The 19,618-nt window shown below is 39.8% G+C and overlaps 1 protein-coding gene across 1 annotated transcript in view; it reads right to left on the reverse strand.

Annotated features, from left to right (window-relative positions):
• Window positions 1-1,931: 1,931 nt before the first annotated feature.
• LOC136448588 (NXPE family member 3-like) overlaps window positions 1,932-19,618 on the reverse strand; it is a 33,857-nt gene continuing 16,170 nt past the window's right edge. The window contains exons 2-5 of the mRNA XM_066448202.1: window positions 7,496-7,607; window positions 5,560-6,461; window positions 4,876-4,937; window positions 1,932-3,878 (exon numbers count right to left, since the gene is read on the reverse strand). Coding sequence (XP_066304299.1) covers window positions 3,118-3,878; window positions 4,876-4,937; window positions 5,560-6,461; window positions 7,496-7,603 — 1,833 coding nt within the window. The 5' untranslated portion in view covers window positions 7,604-7,607 and the 3' untranslated portion in view covers window positions 1,932-3,117. The remainder of the gene's footprint in view (window positions 3,879-4,875; window positions 4,938-5,559; window positions 6,462-7,495; window positions 7,608-19,618) is intronic.

Here is a 19,618-nt window from a genome sequence, read left to right on the forward strand (position 1 = left end):
TTTTCACTCCCCATATTTTGATATGGTATGGGCAGAGCGAAACATATTGTTTCTGTTCATGTTCTTCTTCTTCTCCTCCTTTTGCCAGATCTTCAAATCAATTCATCTCCGACGTTTTTAAGCCAATGCAAACGACCTGAAATTTGGGATGGACGTAAAAAAAGGCAAATACTCCCTGTTTTTTTATTATTATCATTATTATTTTTTGGAAACAGGCCTTAGGAAAAGAATTATGGAGGTTTTTGGCTATTTTAGACAAAAATGTATATTCTGGGCTCCTGTTTCCCAGTATTTCAACAATATGACCAGAAATTCGGAATAAAGGTGCCTTGAACATGTGCCCATAGGAATGCAATTAAGATTTTGGTATACGGTGTTTCACAATGACTCATTTTGGGGCCTTTGGGGCCTAAATTCAGACCAAAATTTCTATCCCCGTTCTATGTTCTATCTAAGGTTCCATTCGTCATTGGCTGAGGAACACGTGTTCCATTTGGTTTACCTGAGGTATAGCTTTTGAGGCAACTGAGTTTGTGTGCGACTCATTACTAAGTACAAAACAACACAATGCAGTTCTTTCATGTGGACACAGATCTTCAATCAAACCAAAGTCTTGTCTTTGTCAGCAGGGCTAGCCCTTTGTGATAGCCGCAGGCTAGTTTGGCAGCCCTGGCTGTGTTTTAAACAGCCAAACCAATAAACAAATCACAGCAAGCAGTTATATGAGCCTACAACATTACTTTCATCTCTACTATAGTAGACCATTATAACTTTAATTTGAATACTGTTATTACCATATATCATATTGCTTTGTGAACGAAAATATGTCGCAGGTAAGTTTATTGGACTGGTCTTGTTTTGGCGACATCTCAGCTTTTAAAAGAATGTAATCTAACTTGTTTTGTTTCTTGCTTGTAATCATGTGAATGATGAAGGAATAAAGAGTTTTTCACACTATAGTCTGACTTGGTTCAAAAGGTGATTTGATTATTACCTCCTGAAACGGAGTTTCGTGGGAGGTATTGTTGATGGTGCGTCGGTCTGCTTGTTTTTTGTTTTTTTTTATGTTTTTGTGTTTTTACGTTTTTTGTATGGCTGCTTATTTGTTTGTATGTTTGTTTTTTGTTTGTTTGTGATTCCGCATCCCTTGGCCAGTGTCAGCCAAGACGCTGAGGATGGGCTGTGATGATATTCAGCATTAGGGTCTTGGAAAAACGAAGGTCAAGGAAAACGTTGATAGGGAGTTCGATCGTGATCTCAATGGCGGAGTCGCCGATTCTGCCGGATCTAGCCTGGAGTCTATTCTTGTTAGCTTAGTCCGCTTTCAACGGTCGCTGCACTGCCGCGATCGCAAATGAGGACAGGACAGTATAGATCAGTATAGTGTAGTTAACTGTATCATAACTGCACATCTGCCCAGAACTAGAGTACGTCTATAGCTAGCGGACTTCATTTGAGAAACAAAAATTGGAAAGACCACGCAAGCGCGGCATCAAAACGCACAAAGTCATGAACTGTTCATTGTACTGTACCTTTAAATCTTTGAATATTCAATTTGTTTTCTTCGTGCAATTTTCAGTGTTGTGTAGGTGGGTATTTCTTTTTCATGTGCTTCAAGATTAGACTTGTTGTAAAACAAGCTTTTCACCAAACCTTATATGTAGTTGCTTGCTCCGTAAAATAAAATATCTATCGTAGCAGTCAGGGCTGAACGCTTCAGGTTTCAACATAGGAAGAAAGTAAGGTATGTCCGATCGCTTTTAATACAAGTATGAGACCCCTCGCACACACACACACACACACACAAACACACACCATCACCACCACCACCCCACACAAACACACACTGTAAAAAGAAAGAGGGATCTGTTAGTCTCCAAGCAGATGTTGGCAAGGAAACCGTGACGTGCCCTGTTTTATCTATAGGAAAGTTTATTGCAAGCTCTTACCCGGAGGCTAATTTCAAGTTCATGTAACATGAAGAAGTAGGCGGACAGATAATGGGTAACAATATAGCATGTGAATACGCTAGTCTAAGTATTGACACTAAACTCTATACATATTGGGTTCGACTCAGACAATGGAAGACGAATGATCCCAACGTTTCTGTAATGTTTTTTTTTTTGTGATATAAATAGGAGAGTAGTTTTCTTTTTGCCTATAAACGTGGAGAAATTAGGATCCAATTTGGTGGCCTCTTTTAACAGCTTCTTCTTTCATGATCGAAGAAGGGGCAATTTGAAATAAAATGTGGTTCGTCCTTCGCCGTGTTTAACATGCAGTATTTACAAGTTCTTTCGCACACAGGTTAGTATTGTACCGCCCTCTCTCTAGGGGTGTGTGCACTAATTCTAATTTTGCTGATTGCAGATCGTAAATCAAAATCATCTTGTTCTAGATATGTTTCCATAGTAAATGATATTTTGCATAAAACCTTAGCTTGCCAGTATCTATACTCAAATTATGACAGATAGTTTGAATGCACGTATCGGTGATTCTGGTCCTTATCATAGTACAGACTGACTTGGTGTCGCTGAATGAATTGCAAGAGTACAACAGATAGGAGTATCTACTATAGCCTAATATTTCTTTTACACGTTGTAACATGGCTCTTCTACGACTATTTGTAATAGAGTTATGTTGAAACAAAAGAGTATCAAATTTAGTTTGTGTCTATCATAATCCATCTGTAACAAGCGTAGCCAATAATGAATAAAACGTACAAATATATCTAAGTCTAAAGGAAATCTACCCGGTTCTGCTCTAGATGCTAAATTACTACAGTTTCTGTAAACCCCAAGTATATTTTTACAAAAATGTGTTGGGGGGATATACCTACTCTATCAGTATACCAAAGTTCAGCTCATTTAGCCTAGGGACTACTGAGATGACGTCCTTTGAAGATTTGACAGGAGAAGAAGGAGGAGAAGAAAGAAACATGACAAAAATAAATATTATTATTAAATAAACCCTGGCCGTCATATTGCAGAAACCGCTCTAGCCTCAACTGAATAATTCTAATAACAATACTATATATTTGTTTTCATACATCTATTTGCATGAAAAGTGGGAGCTACCAATGGAGATTAATGACCAATGTTTTTGAACTTTCAGAATTCACAGGGGACAAACAAACGAACAAAGAAACTCTAGTTCCTGTACGACGATGTCCTCGGCAGGGTGGATGGCGTCCTCGTGCCAGTGTTGTGCATTTGTCATTTCCCAAGCGTCTACGAGAACAACTTTCATCCCATGGAACACCTCCCGCATAACCCGGTCCAGCCTGTACGCTTTCCAATCCCCGGCAATGATCACACCTCCCTCTCGTGTGTTTGCCGACTTGATGACCACAAGAGTCTCATGACTCCTGTGTAGTAAACGTTCTATTGCAGCACGGACGGCTTCGATTCTCTTCCTGTAGACCTCCACAGGGTACGATGTAAAATGTGCCCAAATGGTGATGCCCACCACATCGTTTGGTCCTCCTTTGATTTCATCAATTGCGTTGGCGACGTACTTGATAAGAAAAGTGCGGGTCCATTGACAACGATACGGTGGTCCATGGATCCGATAGTTAACAGTGATGTCATGAACAGGGCTCCTGGCAAGTAATGGCCCTGTCCATGAAATGGCTTCCGAAATATCTGTTTCTGTCAAATTCAAGATCCGCACCAAATGTTCCCACCACTGCCGAATAGTAGAGTCGCCGAAAAAGTGAAGAGTTTTCCCCTGAAGGCATTGCTGCCACTCCGATGCCTGAGAGAAATGTCTGTTCTTGCAGACGAGGGAGTTCCAAACGCCCTGCTGGTAAAACCCAGATATCTGTGGAGTAGTGAGTCCACTGACACAGCGTCTGCGATTGGCCAAGACATCGCCTCCTGTGTTCAAAATAGTTCGAAAAACACCATGAGAAGCATTATCTTACAGTTGTAACATGATGCCCTTGTTCGTATGCATCAGTTCAAATAGACATATTTCAAATACAGTTTACTTGATTTTACGGTTTGGCTCCGTCAATTTTTTCGTCACCTTGATCGCTGGTACGGACCAGTTTTTCAACACGTCTTTCATGTACATGCATACAACTATCACAGCAAATACACAGTGCTTATAGTATGTATTTCAAGCACCGAAGTCATTAATATACCCATCGCAGCTTGCCATCTTGTCCAGTTCCAGACCTGCACCTATGTACTTAAAGAAATAGACGAGTAAGTGAAAATAGGAATAACTGGACCTCGAGCTCATCTGGCCTGAATAGCCCTCTTTCCAGTTACGGCGGCCATTTTGAATTTCTCTGGGTCAGCTGGGGGTCATGCACCAAAATGAGGCTCAGGGTGGGTCGGGATAAGCCGGCCTATTGATATTACATAGGTCTTCCATCCTTGGTGGTACATTTTGCGCCTCTCAGGTGAAATGCTGCGGTACATGCACCTGGCATGAGTAGAAAATATTGTTGTGAACATTTGGACTTTATTTTGGCTAAATTCTAATTCATTTTTCATACTTTTTTACGTCAGTGAGTTCCGAACATTTAGTGTCAGTGCTCATATCCCCCATTTGTACTTTGCACAGATTGGACCGCGTGAAATCGCACAAAAACATGCACCGAAATATGTTGATTTCCTCTTGAATTGGGAAAAAATTGAAGTTTGGTGGCTGTTCTAAACTTTCAGTGTCTTCGAAATTCTATCATATGTGCCTGTTGGGGTGGCAGTGCGGTTTCTATAATGTATGTGATCACGAGTCTCTTTCGAATGATGCAGGTGTCCCACAGGGCTCCCTCCTAGGCCGGTTACGTTGCATTGTCTTTATTAATGATTTGGTGGATGATTTAATATTACATCAGAAATGAATCAAAGAAATGTGACGTACCTTTGTTCACATTTATCTTAGATGGATGTCCAGAAATAGGCATCTTCAGTGCGCTACTTCCCCTGTAATCAAATCACAAAAATAAAAGGAACTGGCTGGCCGAGTAACTTAAATATACTTCATGCGTGTGTGTGTGTGTGTGTGTGTGTGTGTGTGTGTGTGTGTGTGTGTGTGTGTGTGCGTGCGTGCGTGCGTGCGTGTGTGTGTGTGTGTGTGTGTGTGTGTGTAATAATGTAAAACGTTCTTGTAGAACACTGGCGAACAACAGGCCATCTACAGTCAAGACAGTTGCCCATATATGAAATATTACTTTATGTGATATTTCCTCCTGGGTGCGCGAGGTTTATGTTATCATTCGGTTTTGCTACCTAGTGAGTCTGTGAGAAGGTTTTTTAATGTAATATGAAAGGTACAAAATTATATGATGTAGTTTCTATATGTTCTTGCTGAGATGAGACTAGGTCGTTATATAATTTGTTGTGGGTATCCATTGATTTCACCAATACAATTTTTATAACAGCTGAATTATTTTGTTGTCTTGAGTTTTCAAACAAGATGAGTTAAACATTCGGGAAGCAGAGGCTAGAGCAAGGGACAGGACTTCTCGGAGGTTACACCTGGAAAAGAAGGGGCCATGTTTCTGGCCTGTGCACGTAGGTAGGTAGGTATTAAGTGTTATCTTACCTGCCAAAAAGCTTTTCTTCTCCAGTTCTCAAAAGATCTCCTTCGTATCTGAGCAAAGCGTGATACCCTGAAGAATTGCAAGAAATGTTGGCGGGTTTCTCGCAATACCACCAGACGCCAGCATGTGGGTCCGAGTAGTTACAAACTGCACTGTTCTTGAAGATGACCGGGTCTACGTTACACGGTTTGTCTACTTTTTGTTGTCCTACAGTATAGCGCTTTTGGAACTTGATGAGATCTACAGGACGTTCGCGGCTGATTCTTTCGATAACATCAATGGTCTGTCGTGGGAGGACCAGTTGTATTCTGATGGTAACCTCGCCCTCCCACAACAGTCGGAACATGGCGACGTACGTTCCGTTCTGGTGATCCGTGATGATGCCAACTGCACCAGACTTGGACTTTTTTGAAATAATGGACGCTCGGTAGAAATCTCCAATATTGGTAACCGTGTTATTACGTTCATCAGTTGCACGGAAAACAACATGAAACATGTCTCCTACGAAAAATTCTCTTTCTGGCGTAGATGGTAATGAAAAATGTAGTTTTGTCACGTAAACCGAAGGAGAAAATGATGTATTTACCATGTTGAAAGGTGCAAAGTTTGAATTTACTTTGGGTTTAATTATTGGAAATGTATCCGATTCGATGTTTTCTAAAGTTGATGTTAATTGCTTATTTCCTGTCGACAGCTGTGGATTTGTCGGCTTTTTCGATTGATCTAATTCTTCTTTAACAATCAAGACCTTCGATAAGCCCTTAGTCGTCTTAGTCACAGATACAACAGATTGAGATATAGGAACTGGCTGATTCCATCGGTTTACAAATGGGGGCACAGTATATGACGTTTTCTCAGTAAACCTATGTGCTTTCATCATTGTGTTCCTGATCCAGGATGTTTCCTGTAAGAATAAAATGAAAGGATATCTGGAAGAGTCAATTCCAAATTTACCGTGTGGGTGTTTGTCGTATTTGTTCTAACATTTGGGAAACCTTTCTAACAATCTAAATGAGATACGCTGTTGAGAACAATTTCTTTGAACATTTAGAAATATTTGTGTAACTGGGTCAGTGGGCTGGGAATAGCGCAATTCACTCATATCTGCAAAGTACGGGGAATTATGCTTGGATAAAATGCATGGACAGCTCACTACATAATGTCCAGCAGTGAAATCAAAAAATGTACAGAGGCAAACAATAGAGCCCAATTCAATAGCACCAACTGTTATGGGGGCAAGATTTCTAATAAACAACATCTACCATATATTTGGAATATGTTGCGAATTGTTCCAACATATGCAAACAGTGAAAAATCACATAGATGTTTGAAAATTGTTCTAAATAAAGATGTATCTTAATTGCAGTTAGTCTCAAAATGTTTTCAACATATACATATACATGTAATTATATAAGTTCAAAGATATTCAAACTTTCATTTTTGATCGTTTGAACAATTTAAAACTATTGACTGAAATATCGGTGACTTGGAATCGACTCTTATTAATTATATGATCACAAGTGAACTAGACAAATGCGCATGCCTTATAGGGTGCTACTGTAGCTACTCAGAATTGATTAGCCTTGCCATATAGAATAAGCCAAATAAGTCAAAATCTCTATTCCCACATTGCCTTGCATATCGCGAGGGTATACATAGTTTTGCATGCGGCCTTAAATCTCACTGGACTGGATACGTGACCTCGCTGCGATTGAGCAATTTGACATCGCGCTCAACGATAAAAAATGAATCTTTTACGCTGTGTGTTTTGTTGTGTTTTTAATGATACTTGTACGTTTTGCATGATATTCCCATGATAAAGTCAAGGGTAACACAAATCCAGTTTAGGACGCAGCGAGGTCGCCAACGTGTCGCGGGTCCAGTGAGATAGTGGCTGGCATGTTTCACTCCATCGTAATTCAACTGTAAATCGTGTACCTGATTATGATACAGCTCCAAGCTCCCAATGACCACGAATACTAGGATGATGACAAAGCACTTGCACGCTGGCCTGCACACAGTTCGTCCACTACCCGTGTCTGTCATGTTTCTGTTTGGATGAATGGATAGTTCAGGACTCAGTGAGTATAAATATAGAAAAAAACGCTGAAGGCCAGTTACTATATAGTATATATAATGCCATTGTGGCGTCCGTGTGGCGCAGTGGTAGATCACTCGGCTGTCAAACAATGGGTCCCCGGTTCGTATCCCGGTGTGCCCAGAGACATGTCCGGACTTGCGCCCCAACGTTGTGCCCTTGGGAATGGCACTTAACACGACTTTCCACACTTCACTCAGGTGTAAATGAGTACCTAGCTCATCTAGGGTTAGGAACGTCCCTCGGATAGGACGTTAAATGGTGGTCCCGTGTTTGGGGAGAGCCACACCCCGCGCACGTTAAAGAACCCACCACACCTTTCGAAAAAGAGTAGGGACATGCCCCGGTGTGCGATGGTCCAAACCTTACAGTCCGGTCTGGGATGACATCTTGAAAAGGTGATAGTTCACCTGTTATGCCAATCCTTCCACAAATGTGGTAAATCGAAATAAATAAATAAATAAATAGATTAAATCATACTACATACATTGTACACATTTAAGCACACCCCACTCTTGTCAGTGACTGACGAAAGATAGCGGATGCTATCTGAAACGTCTGACTGTTTCAAAATCTTATCCAGTTGCTTGAGTAATTATTTTTAGCGTATCTTATTACCAGGATGTCTAACCTTCATCAACGTTTCTGGATACTTGTTCGTCAACTTATAGCCCCAATAACCATATTCTTCATTTGCTTTGGGTCAATAATTTGATGTTGAAAATAATATTTGTAGCGTTTGTGTGAATAGTTGTTCATCATGTCCGCCCTTAACAACTTGATTCTTTTATTGCGTTGACCCAGAATGTAACCTGCAACTTAAGCAATTCATCAAACTAGCATAGATTATGAATGTTAAATCATGAAAGTTACATCTAATTACATATGATGTTATACATGTTGGACAACTAGTGTGGTTGAGCAAAAAAAAACCTAAGAAATATCATTGTTTAAAAAAAAATGATTTTTGCTTAACCCTGTCTAGACTGGGGGGGGGGGGGGGCTAAAAGTGCCCGAGCCAACTTTGACATCGTATAGCTGCCGAACGACTTATGCTAGGACTACCAAACTTGGTGATTTTTCTGAAATTTAGTTGTCAACAATATTATGATAATACTATAACTTTATCATTTTACATGTTGCCATGGTAACGGGTTTCTGACAGCCATTTTATACAAAAATCACTAATTTCTTTAAAACTATTATATTTCTTAGGTTTTCTTGCTCAACCACATTAGCTTTACAACATGTATAGCATCACATGTAATTAGATGTAACTTTCATGATTCAATATTCATAATTTATGCTAATTTGATGACGTAATCGGTCAGAATCCAAGATGGCGGGCCATATTACTATTTTAGATATCAACAGGCTTTTTCGCCTTCAAAATCGTCATTACCTGGTATTTTCTTTACCAGAAACATTAAGAATAACGTTTCTAGTCTATTTTCAATGTTTTTTGGGTCATAAGTGGAAAAAAAGTATTTTGGAAAATTTCAAAATGGCCGATCCAAGATGGCGGATCCCAAGGGATCGCTAACAATACATGACGTCATTTTATGACGTCATTTCGACGTCAACGTAGTCACCATTAACGTAATATATCTTGGTATACCTTAAAATCAATAATACACGCTATTTGTTTAATACCTTTAGATATTACGGGAAGTCCATATTTAGGCAATAAAATCACATCGATGACGTCATAATTACGTCATAGTACGTCAAAACGTCACCAAAATTCTAGGAATATTAAAACTTGACGTGTACATCACTCCCTACAAATTTTGTGATGATACATCCTACCGTTCGGAAGTTATGAGGGGGGGGGGGGCGAATGAGCCCCCCCGTCCCAGATATCCAAAAAAAGCCCAGTCTAGATAGGGTTAAAATGCCTGTCAGAAACCGTCTGCCATGGCAACACGAAAAATGATAAACTTAAACCATTATCATAAAATTGTTGCCAACTAAATTTTTCGATGGATGGAGCGATGTCAAGACGGAGATCATATTCAGACTAAAATGCGATAACCCACAAGCACAACGACATCATGGAGGATACCAGTCAGCCAGTTCGAAAGGTTACAACAGCGATACATTCCAGCGGAAAGAATCCTGGGGACACATTTCTGTGCATATACAATTGCTAGAAACACTTCTTAGATATAAAGACCAGATAAAGTAATTCAATTTTAGAACCCCCATGTATTGCGTGAAACAGAGTAGCATCAACCTAATACTAACCATAAGTAGATGTATTAGACGCTGGCAAAAGTACATTATACAATGAAATGCATTTGGAGGGCGAAGTTATTGTTCTTTACATGGACACAGGTGTTCAAACTTGCAGGATTCAAACACATAGAGAAAGGCCTCCACCCGCACCCGTCACCACCCCCTGACAGGGAGACAAATGTTACCTGTGCTAGTTAAAAAAAAACTATCGTAGACAGCACCTTGAATTATCTGCGTAGGGATATCAAATCACAAGAAGCAAAGCTGCATTATAAGCTGTAACTAATAAGAAACAGGACTTACAGTCGTAACGGAAACCTGACAGGAGAACTCGGTCGGGTGGTTGGATCTTGGTTCGGTTTTGTGCAGAATAAAAATATTCAGCCACCCCGTATACCTGGCCTCTGGGATGTGTCGACGTGGAAGCTGATTCATATCTCAACTTTGTTTGTGGTTGCTGCCGAGGTATATTCAAGTCATGCAGTTTATACCGTGAACAAACTTTGCAATCGTTCTAACGCATGTGACTGCTTCGACTTGGTCAAATAAATTAAGAGAATGGCCGTTAATATTTTTCAGAAGTGAAATGTGCGAAAGACAAGGCGTAATCATACTATTTTCTACATTATTTCTACAGTCCATTAAACTGACAGCAAGATCTTGATATTTATCTTCGCCGAGTACTATTATAGTACTCGGAGAAGATTATGTTTTCGGTTGAGCCAGCTGTTTGGTGGGTCTGTATGTATGTCAAGAGCATAACTCAAGAAACATTCGATGAATCTTTATGATTTTTGGTAGGTGTATAGTGGTTGTACAAAGGAAGGTCAATTTAAAAAATGATTTACCTAGCGTTTTTCAACAGTACTGCAGCAGACTTTCAATTTTTGTGTGTTTGTATGTAGGCAAAAAAAGTGATGGAAACGTTGATGGATCTTCATGATTTTTGTTACGTGTGTAGATGTTGTAAAAAAAGGAAGGTCAAGTTCAAAAATGATTCCCCTGGCATTTTCCATCGGTCCTGCAGCGAGCTTTGTGTGGATGTGTATTTGTATGTGGACAACATAGCTCGAGAAGCTGTAGATGGTTCTGTATGATATTTAGTGAATGGGTATATGCATCATCCCTCAGAGTACCGATATTGTTGATGCATAAACATAGAATAATGGATATCTATTTTGTAATTTCCAAGCAGATCTAACGGTTGCAAAGACCGTGTCCTACTAGCAAAATGAGTTTTGTTGCAACCCGAGATCTGCCTGCAGCCGGCTTGAAGAAAGGATATATACATCCAATTGTTACCTGATCAGACTGTGCTTATGATAATGAGTTGCAATAAAAACGCCTTTTGCCATTTGGATACGGTCTTTCGCACCATTAGATCTGCTCGGAGATAACATGTATTGCACATCCTGGTTAAATGGTATCTATCAAAGGCTGTATTTATTCCATCGGGGAAGGGATCCGAGCAGGTATACTTAACCTTAGCCCTACCTTGACTGGGAGTTTTTATAACTTCCGAACGGCATAGTGTATGACCACCAAATTTGCAGGGGGTAATGAACACGTAGAGTTCAATCGATCCTGTGGTTTTGATATCGTTATGACGCAATATGACGTGATTATGACGTCATTGATGTGATTTTAAGGGCTAAAACAGTCTATGTACGGATTTCCCGTAATACCTGAATATATTAGCCAATGATTTAACGAAAAGGTTATCATGTTGATATCAAAGTTTGAAGTTTCGTCGTGAAGTTTTGTATGTTGAGAGCTCAGATGGTGCTTTACACAATCAATGACTAAATATGCAAATGAAGAGCTAATCTGCATAATTAGTAAGGATAGTTTGTAAATCCATGACATTCCATAATGGGGCATGTGACGGTGTTCCCGAAACAGGTCAACAGAGGGCCTTGCCTAAAAGTAAAAATTAGCAAATGGGGCACATAAATAAACAGATGGGGCAGTCTCACTACACTCCAAGCAGATGTGTGGGTCCGGTTGGTTTTTAACGTGTTCAGTTTAGGCATTTTTGTCCAACACGCCGTTGGAGACATAACGGAAAGGGGACAAAATAGAAAGCCTGACAAAAATACCTAAAAACATGTGAATAACCAGCCGGACCCACTCCTCTGCTCAGAGAGTACACTGCACCAAAACAGCACCACTGCTAGGTATGGAAAAGTCACATGTACTGTGTCTTTCAAATTGTGGATGATATGGAATAAAGATTCATTCTATTCATATATATTGACTGCACCATTTCATCATCACTTTCATTATTTTGTCATGACCAGTTATAACATTTAAAAGCAGACTAGACATATATACCTAGTCCTGTACCACCAAATGATTTTAACCCTATCTAGACTGGACTCATCCCCCCCCCCCATCAATCATAACTTCCAAATGGTATGGTGTTTGATCAAATTTGCAGGGGGTGATAAGCATGTAAATATTAATCACTCTCCATAATAAGCCTTGATTATTTGGCGAATATAATGTGTTCGTGGAACTCTAGTTTTTTTGTTGTTATTATCGTCATTTCTTGAATGTGTTGTGATATTATATTAGTGACGATTCTTGATTCGTTTTTAAATGTACTCTGGAGGTGTTGGCCTTGTAAAGGACGCATCGATCCTGTTGCCCACACCTCTCAGATTTCATTCTGTGAAGTTTAATAAATAAATAGATAAACAAAAACTAAGGTTTCTAAGACAATGAGTTTACACATTTATTTTCATTTCATATCTTCATGTCTTCATGGTATGATGTTATGAGTTTTATAACAAGCTCAATTATCACCAGACGAACAATCTTTTGTTTGGCCCAATCGTTTATTCTTTAGTCACTCGGTTTGAAATTTCTCTCTGTGCACCCCCTTCAGATCCATCAATTCTCCTAACTTTTTATATTGTATTCTCCATATTTTTCATATACAATAATCGCATCCTTCTATTCTACATACTTATATAGGAGTTTCATTTCAACATGCAACAACGATCCTGATTTGCTGAATTTCTGAAAGAAAATTACAATGGCTTGTTTTTATCTAATACTGAAAATTATGATAAGGACTTAATATACATAAAAAAGATGTACAGACGATGAGTTCTACAGTAGTTCAAAAGAAAGCTGGAAGCCTGGCAAGCCAAAATTAGAATATTCCTTAATGTGCGTATTTCTAATTATTACAATGATCGTGTTTCATTATTTCTTGCTGTTCTTTAACAAACAAACAAACGCACAGGCCCAAACATAAACTTATTTGACGGAGCGTATGCAGAGTACCAGTATACGAACCTTAGCACATAATGTCAATATTCAATGCATTTGGTATTGGGTAACTTTTCACAATCAAACTAGCCTTTTATTCCATTGATGATAATTTTCATGGTTCATTTTCTAATGTGCCTGTAAAAATGATCTTCGCAGTCAGACTTTCCTGCATATAGTTCCGACCTTCAGAAATCTTTCTGAAGGTAGTACATCAATAACGCAGGTGACAACGTGTCTATATCGACTTTGTTCTTAATTCTTAATTCCAAATCGACACAGATTCTGCCTTGTCGCCTCGTAGACGTCCTTGTCAACATAGCCATCTCGGTAAAAATGAGTCAGGTAGTCCAGATGACCACAATATTTCATAGAGCAGTAGACGCAGTAGGGCTTGACCGATTTCATCACAATTTGATTTTGCAATTGCCATGTTTGCGGCAGTTTGACTGCTGTGGTAATGTTGAAGCCATACAAACTGGCATTCTGCGAGGTCAGCCATAGTGATTTGCCAACACGCTCAGCCTGAATAGATATATGGCAATCAACATCTCTCTTCAGCATCAGACAAATATCATTGTTTAATGCAAATTCAGGACTCCAACGTGTCTTCTTCAAGACCAGTTCTGGCTTATCAAGGAGGCATAGTTCACGACAATATTCTTGTATTTTTTTATTCAAACCTTTGAAATATTCAACCTCGCCCCAAAAATCGTTACCGGTCGAGTTTATCCTGCTCCAAAGTGACTCGTTGAAGTGGTCATAAAGGGCGTAGTCCACATAGCTCCATTCTTTATGTTTCTGCTGGAGTTCGGGTGAAATTGCTTGCTCCACATGACGACGTTGAATATTTGTACTCTTCAGGTACAGTATGTCTTGTATTGTCCAACACATCAAGCGTTTCAACAGGACCAGTGACTCATCAAAGTACTCTGTGAGCATGACAAGGTCAAAGTCCTGGTCAATTGTCTGTACGAATTTTCGGCTTAGTCTCTCTCTCTCGTACGGGTTGGATCCCAATGTTACATTTTTGTTGAATTTAGGAAGAAATCCAAGATCTACAGAGATGGAATTCTGGGTCAGACAAAGCGGTAAGTGCATGCCGTGTCCACAACGTTTATCGTATCTTCCCGGGTTGGTCAAAAATGTGGCGATGGGGTTCTCAACCACGGTTCCGTTTATCCCAAACATTTTTCCATAGTTGTAAAAGGTCCAAGCCGACTTCAGATGATTTAAAGGTTGCCTGATAATGGTGACGTATAAAGTGTCCTTCGGTAGTATTTCGTGAAATCGTGTTCTGTTGTAGACAGTGTGGTACATCAACATGTCGAACGTTTGGTTGGGGGGTGACGGCATGTAATATTTCGGGTAAAGTGTGTACGGATACAACCTGCTTGCAAGAAACGGACGCGGAATAAGTACATTTAGCTTGTTTGTGTATGCATAGCGACTAAGTATTGTCATGACAGTGCTTCCTGCGACTTTATGGTTCTTCGGGAAGGCAATACGTTTTCTCTCTTTTCCTCCGTCACACTCAAGCCACGTCGCATGTGGTTTACTTGAAGGCATCAGTCGGTTGCTTGAAGGTGCATTTTTATAATTTTCAGTGGTTTGCTCTATACCTGCAGACGTTAGCCAGTCAGGCGTAGGTACTGTTTGCTTAACGGCTTGCGTTAGACTTTCACTTTCAGCCTTTGGGTGGTTGACAGGTTCAGGTATTGGCACGGTTTTTCTCCAAATCAGCTTTGCTAGCCTATTTTTCAAATAACAAATAAAAAACATCAGAAACTAAAAATTAACGTCCCTTAAAACATGGAGATTTTTTGTCTGTAACAAGCAATAATATATATCGCAAAATAACATTTATTAGGTCTTTTTGAAAATTCGCACATTTGACAAAATTTGCAATGCAAAGTTACATGGATAGTCATCTAAACATAACAAATTTATCTTGATTTTGGCATATTTCTATTTCTATTTAATTTATTGTTTGCACATCATTATTGCTTTGTCGCATACACCATAGGGAAGGTGGCCAAAGACCTATCAAACGTTTAGCCAAGGTTCAAATTGAAGACAAGCACATGTGTAGCACTTGAAAAAACTTGAGCATAACCTTACCTGATGTTTATGATTGCTCCAATGGCAAACAGCACGGATAAGATGACAACGAAGTGAACTAACGCCTTCATTCTTGCACCTCCTTGTTCTAAGTAGTTGTGTGGCATGGAAAAAAGGATGGGAATGTTAAAATCCTTTGTTATGTGGACATCAGGGAATCGTCCATGAGTAAATTGCTTGAGTACGGTAGCATCGTGTATTTCACTTAAAATCTTTGAAGTTATTTTCAAACTATCAAGATTTCCGATCCAAGATGGCTGATCGAAATGGAGCGCTATATACATATGGCGTTACTCTATTACAATGTACGTCATTTTGACGTCAATACAGTTGCCAATGACAACAAAAATCTTGGTAGACTTTAGTATCGATAAGATACCATTTTTGATAAATCATTGGTTAATAGTGTGAGATAATACGGGAATTCCCCTTTTATACGATTTCATCTAATATCAATAGCTGATGCTATCACATCAATGGCCCACAATTACGTCTATTAAGTCGAAACGACAGCAAAATTACAGGCGTGATTATTATTAATTACATTTACATAACCCACTGCAAATTTGGTGATCATGGTGATCATTCAGCAAGCCATTAGGAAGTTATGAGGGGGCAAAATAACAACACCCCCCCCCCTCCACACACACACACGCACACACACACAGACCTACCCCCCACACCCCACCCCCGGCCCAGGAATCCGACAAAAGCTCAGTCTAGATAAGATTAAAGGTAAAGTACCAAATTCTAGGGAGTTTTCGGGATAAAATGCAACGGTAGCCAGATAGTCACGGTAAACATAAACGTTATCATGATAAGTATATATATATATTGACATTAACATATTGAAATGGTAATCTAAGAAAATTAATTAGAAATAAAATCTAATACAATATTTCAATTGTATCTAAACGTGACAAAGACTCGGTTTGATGACTTTCATTTGCCAAAATAGAATTTGATTATCATTTAACAGATAAAGCTGTAAAACGATTGTACGTAATATAGTTTCATATATTCATTCATATTCTAGCTGCGAGCAGGAAGAAAACCACTCTCCTTCTAAAACCAAATCAATGACCATAAAAGTAGCTATTGAAATTAAATTAGGTTAGATGTTTGATAGATTTTATCAAGACAGTCTGAAAAAATCTTACCTGTGTTTATCACTTAACATACGAAAACGCTTTCAGGCCGTATCTATCTGTTCACCCCCTATAACATTGAGTCTCAGTCTGCTGAATCGACTTCTGTGGCCACCCAGAACCAATGCAGCCAACTACTATATGTACGTGTACTTGTTTATGTCTGAGGGCCTTTTGGGGATAGTCAATGTGTATGAGGGGAAGGGTAGCTATCTCTTGCTACTTAAAACGAATTGCTACGAGAAAAGTGCAAATCACCACTACGTTTTACAAATACTATAGAAAGGTAGATAGTGAGTCACATAGCCCCTTACGATGAACAATCACGTCGAAACCTTTCAAGCATTACCCTTTACTGTCAATCGTAATGCATCATCCCTCAGAGTACCGATATTGTTGATGCATAAACATAGAATAATGGATATCTATTTTGTGATTTCCAAGCAGATCTAACGGTTGCAAAGACCGTGTCCTACTAGCAAAATGAGTTTTGTTGCAACCCGAGATCTGCCTGCAGCCGGCTTGAAGAAAGGATATATACATCCAATTGTTACCTGATCAGACCGTGCTTATGATAATGAGTTGCAATAAAAACGCCTTTTGCCATTTGGATACGGTCTTTCGCACCATTAGATCTGCTCGGAGATAACATGTATTGCACATCCTGGTTAAATGGTATCTATCAAAGGCTGTATTTATTCCATCGGGGAAGGGATCCGAGCAGGTATACTTAACCTTAGCCCTACCTTGACTGGGAGTTTTTATAACTTCCGAACGGCATAGTGTATGACCACCAAATTTGCAGGGGGTAATTCAATCGATCCTGTGGTTTTGATATCGTTATGACGCAATATGACGTGATTATGACGTCATTGATGTGATTTTAAGGGCTAAAACAGTCTATGTACGGATTTCCCGTAATACCTGAATATATTAGCCAATGATTTAACGAAAAGGTTATCATGTTGATATCAAAGTTTGCCAAGACTTCTGTTGTCATCATCATCGGTCGACCCCGGGGGGGACGGGGCAAGTCCATGCACAACCGCCAACCACTCCATCCTGTGCCATGGCCGCACTCAGGTCCTCCATATGAATTCCGGTGTCTCTGGACAGAGCCCTCGGGAAGGTTAGCTTCCTAGGGTGTGTTTTTCCCCGGGGCCTCCACAGAATGAGTGAGGAGATTATCTCCTCGCTTGCCCGAAGGCTGTACAGTACTGCAGCAGACTTTTAATTTTTGTGCGCTTGTATGTAGGAAAAAAAAGTGACGGAAACGTTGATGGATCTTCATGATTTTTTGTTACATGTGTAGATGTTGTAAAAACGGAGGTCAAGCTCAAACATGATTCCCCTGGCATTTTCCATCGGTCCTGCAGCGGGCTTTGTGTGGATGTGTATTTGTATGTGGACAACATAACTCGAGAAGCTGTAGATGGTTCTGTATGATATTTAGTGAATGGGTAGGGTTTACAGAAAGGAAGGTCAAGTTCGATAAAGGGCCTTCTAGCGGGTACCTAAGGTACTGCAGCGGAGCTTCAAAATTTTGGGGCATATTTTTTGAAAGTGCTATGATCATGATTTTTGTTAATGCCACAGGGATTAAGTTGTGTAAGTTTGGGCCCCCTAGCGTCTTGTTTGGAACTGCAGTGGGTGTTTTTGTTTTGACCTTCGGACATGAATTACTTCAGAAGGGGTCAACAGATCGCCGTGAAGTTTTGTATGTAGAGAGCTCAGATGGTGCTTTACACTGACACTGTCAATGACTAAATATGCAAATGAGGAGCTAATCTGCATAATTAGTAAGGATAGTTTGTAAATCCATGACATTCCATAATGGGGCATGTGACAGTGTTCCCGAAACAGGTCAACAGAGGGCCTTGCCTAAAAGTATAAATTAACAAATGGGGCACGTAAATAAACAGATGGGGCAGTCTCACTACACTCCAAGCAGATGTGTGGGTCCAGTTGGTTTTTAACGTGTTCAGTTTAGGAATTTTCGTCCAACACACCGTTGGAGACATAACGGAAAGGGGACGAAATAGAAAGCCTGACAAAAACACCTAAAAACATGTGAATAACCAGCCGGACCCACTCCTCTGCTCAGAGAGTACACTGCACCACTGCTAGGTATGGAAAAGTCACATGTACTATGTCTTTCAAAATGTGGATGATATGGAATAAAGATTCATTCTATTCATATATATTGACCATTTCATCATCACTTTCAATATTTTGTCATGACCAGTTATAACATATATCAGCAGACTAGACATATATACCTAGTCCTGTACCACCAAATGATTTAACCCTATCTAGACTGGACTCATCCCCCCCCCCCCATCAATCATAACTTCCAAATGGTATGGTGCATGATCAAATTTGCAGGGGGTGATAAGCATGTAAATATTAAATACTCTCCATAATAAGCCTTGATTATTTGGCGAAGATAATGTGTTCGTGGAACTCTAGTTGTGCTTTAAATTATAACAAGGACACGTGTGATAAATTTGCACAAGGACAAAAAGATTCTAAAAACAGAACTACCGCTGGCGTACCTTAGAAAGCCGGTAGTGGACTATTATCGATCTTGATCTTTGTTTTACCCAAGTCTATTCCGCCAACAAATATCATTCCACAACCTCTCAAGTTACGCTGTTCACAGACACGCACGCATATACACACAAACGGCAGCGAACACATTGCCTTCTTGGCAAGGGTTATGATGGAAACAATGTCGAGAAATCTTCACTCTTGCATGTTGCCTGAAAGAATCCATTATGAAACGTCCATCTTGCCTGAATGCTGATATTTTGAAAACAGGAACTCCACACGGATGTGAAGGAACGTAGGATTGTATACTATACCACGGCGGCAACAACAAACATAGTAGAGATATGAATCGACTGATCACGTCCAAGGATTCCTGCCGTAAGTCCTGTTTCGCTGGTAGTTTCGTTGGTTTGCATTGATACATTAGGTTGTATTATGCTGATGTCTTTGTTCACTACTTTTTTTGCGGCGCGCATGGTCTCGTCCCTTTTGGATTTAGGGTAAATAAAACGACATAGAGTGGCGAGAAAGCCTTAATGAATGTCCATCTTAATAAGAGAAGTAACAAATCAAAAACCGGTACCACAGAAAGAAGACACGCCGTACCTCCCAAGACAGACACGTTCA

The sequence above is a fragment of the Branchiostoma lanceolatum genome, chromosome 14 (genome assembly GCF_035083965.1).
Source record: "Branchiostoma lanceolatum isolate klBraLanc5 chromosome 14, klBraLanc5.hap2, whole genome shotgun sequence".
NCBI lineage: Eukaryota > Metazoa > Chordata > Leptocardii > Amphioxiformes > Branchiostomatidae > Branchiostoma > Branchiostoma lanceolatum.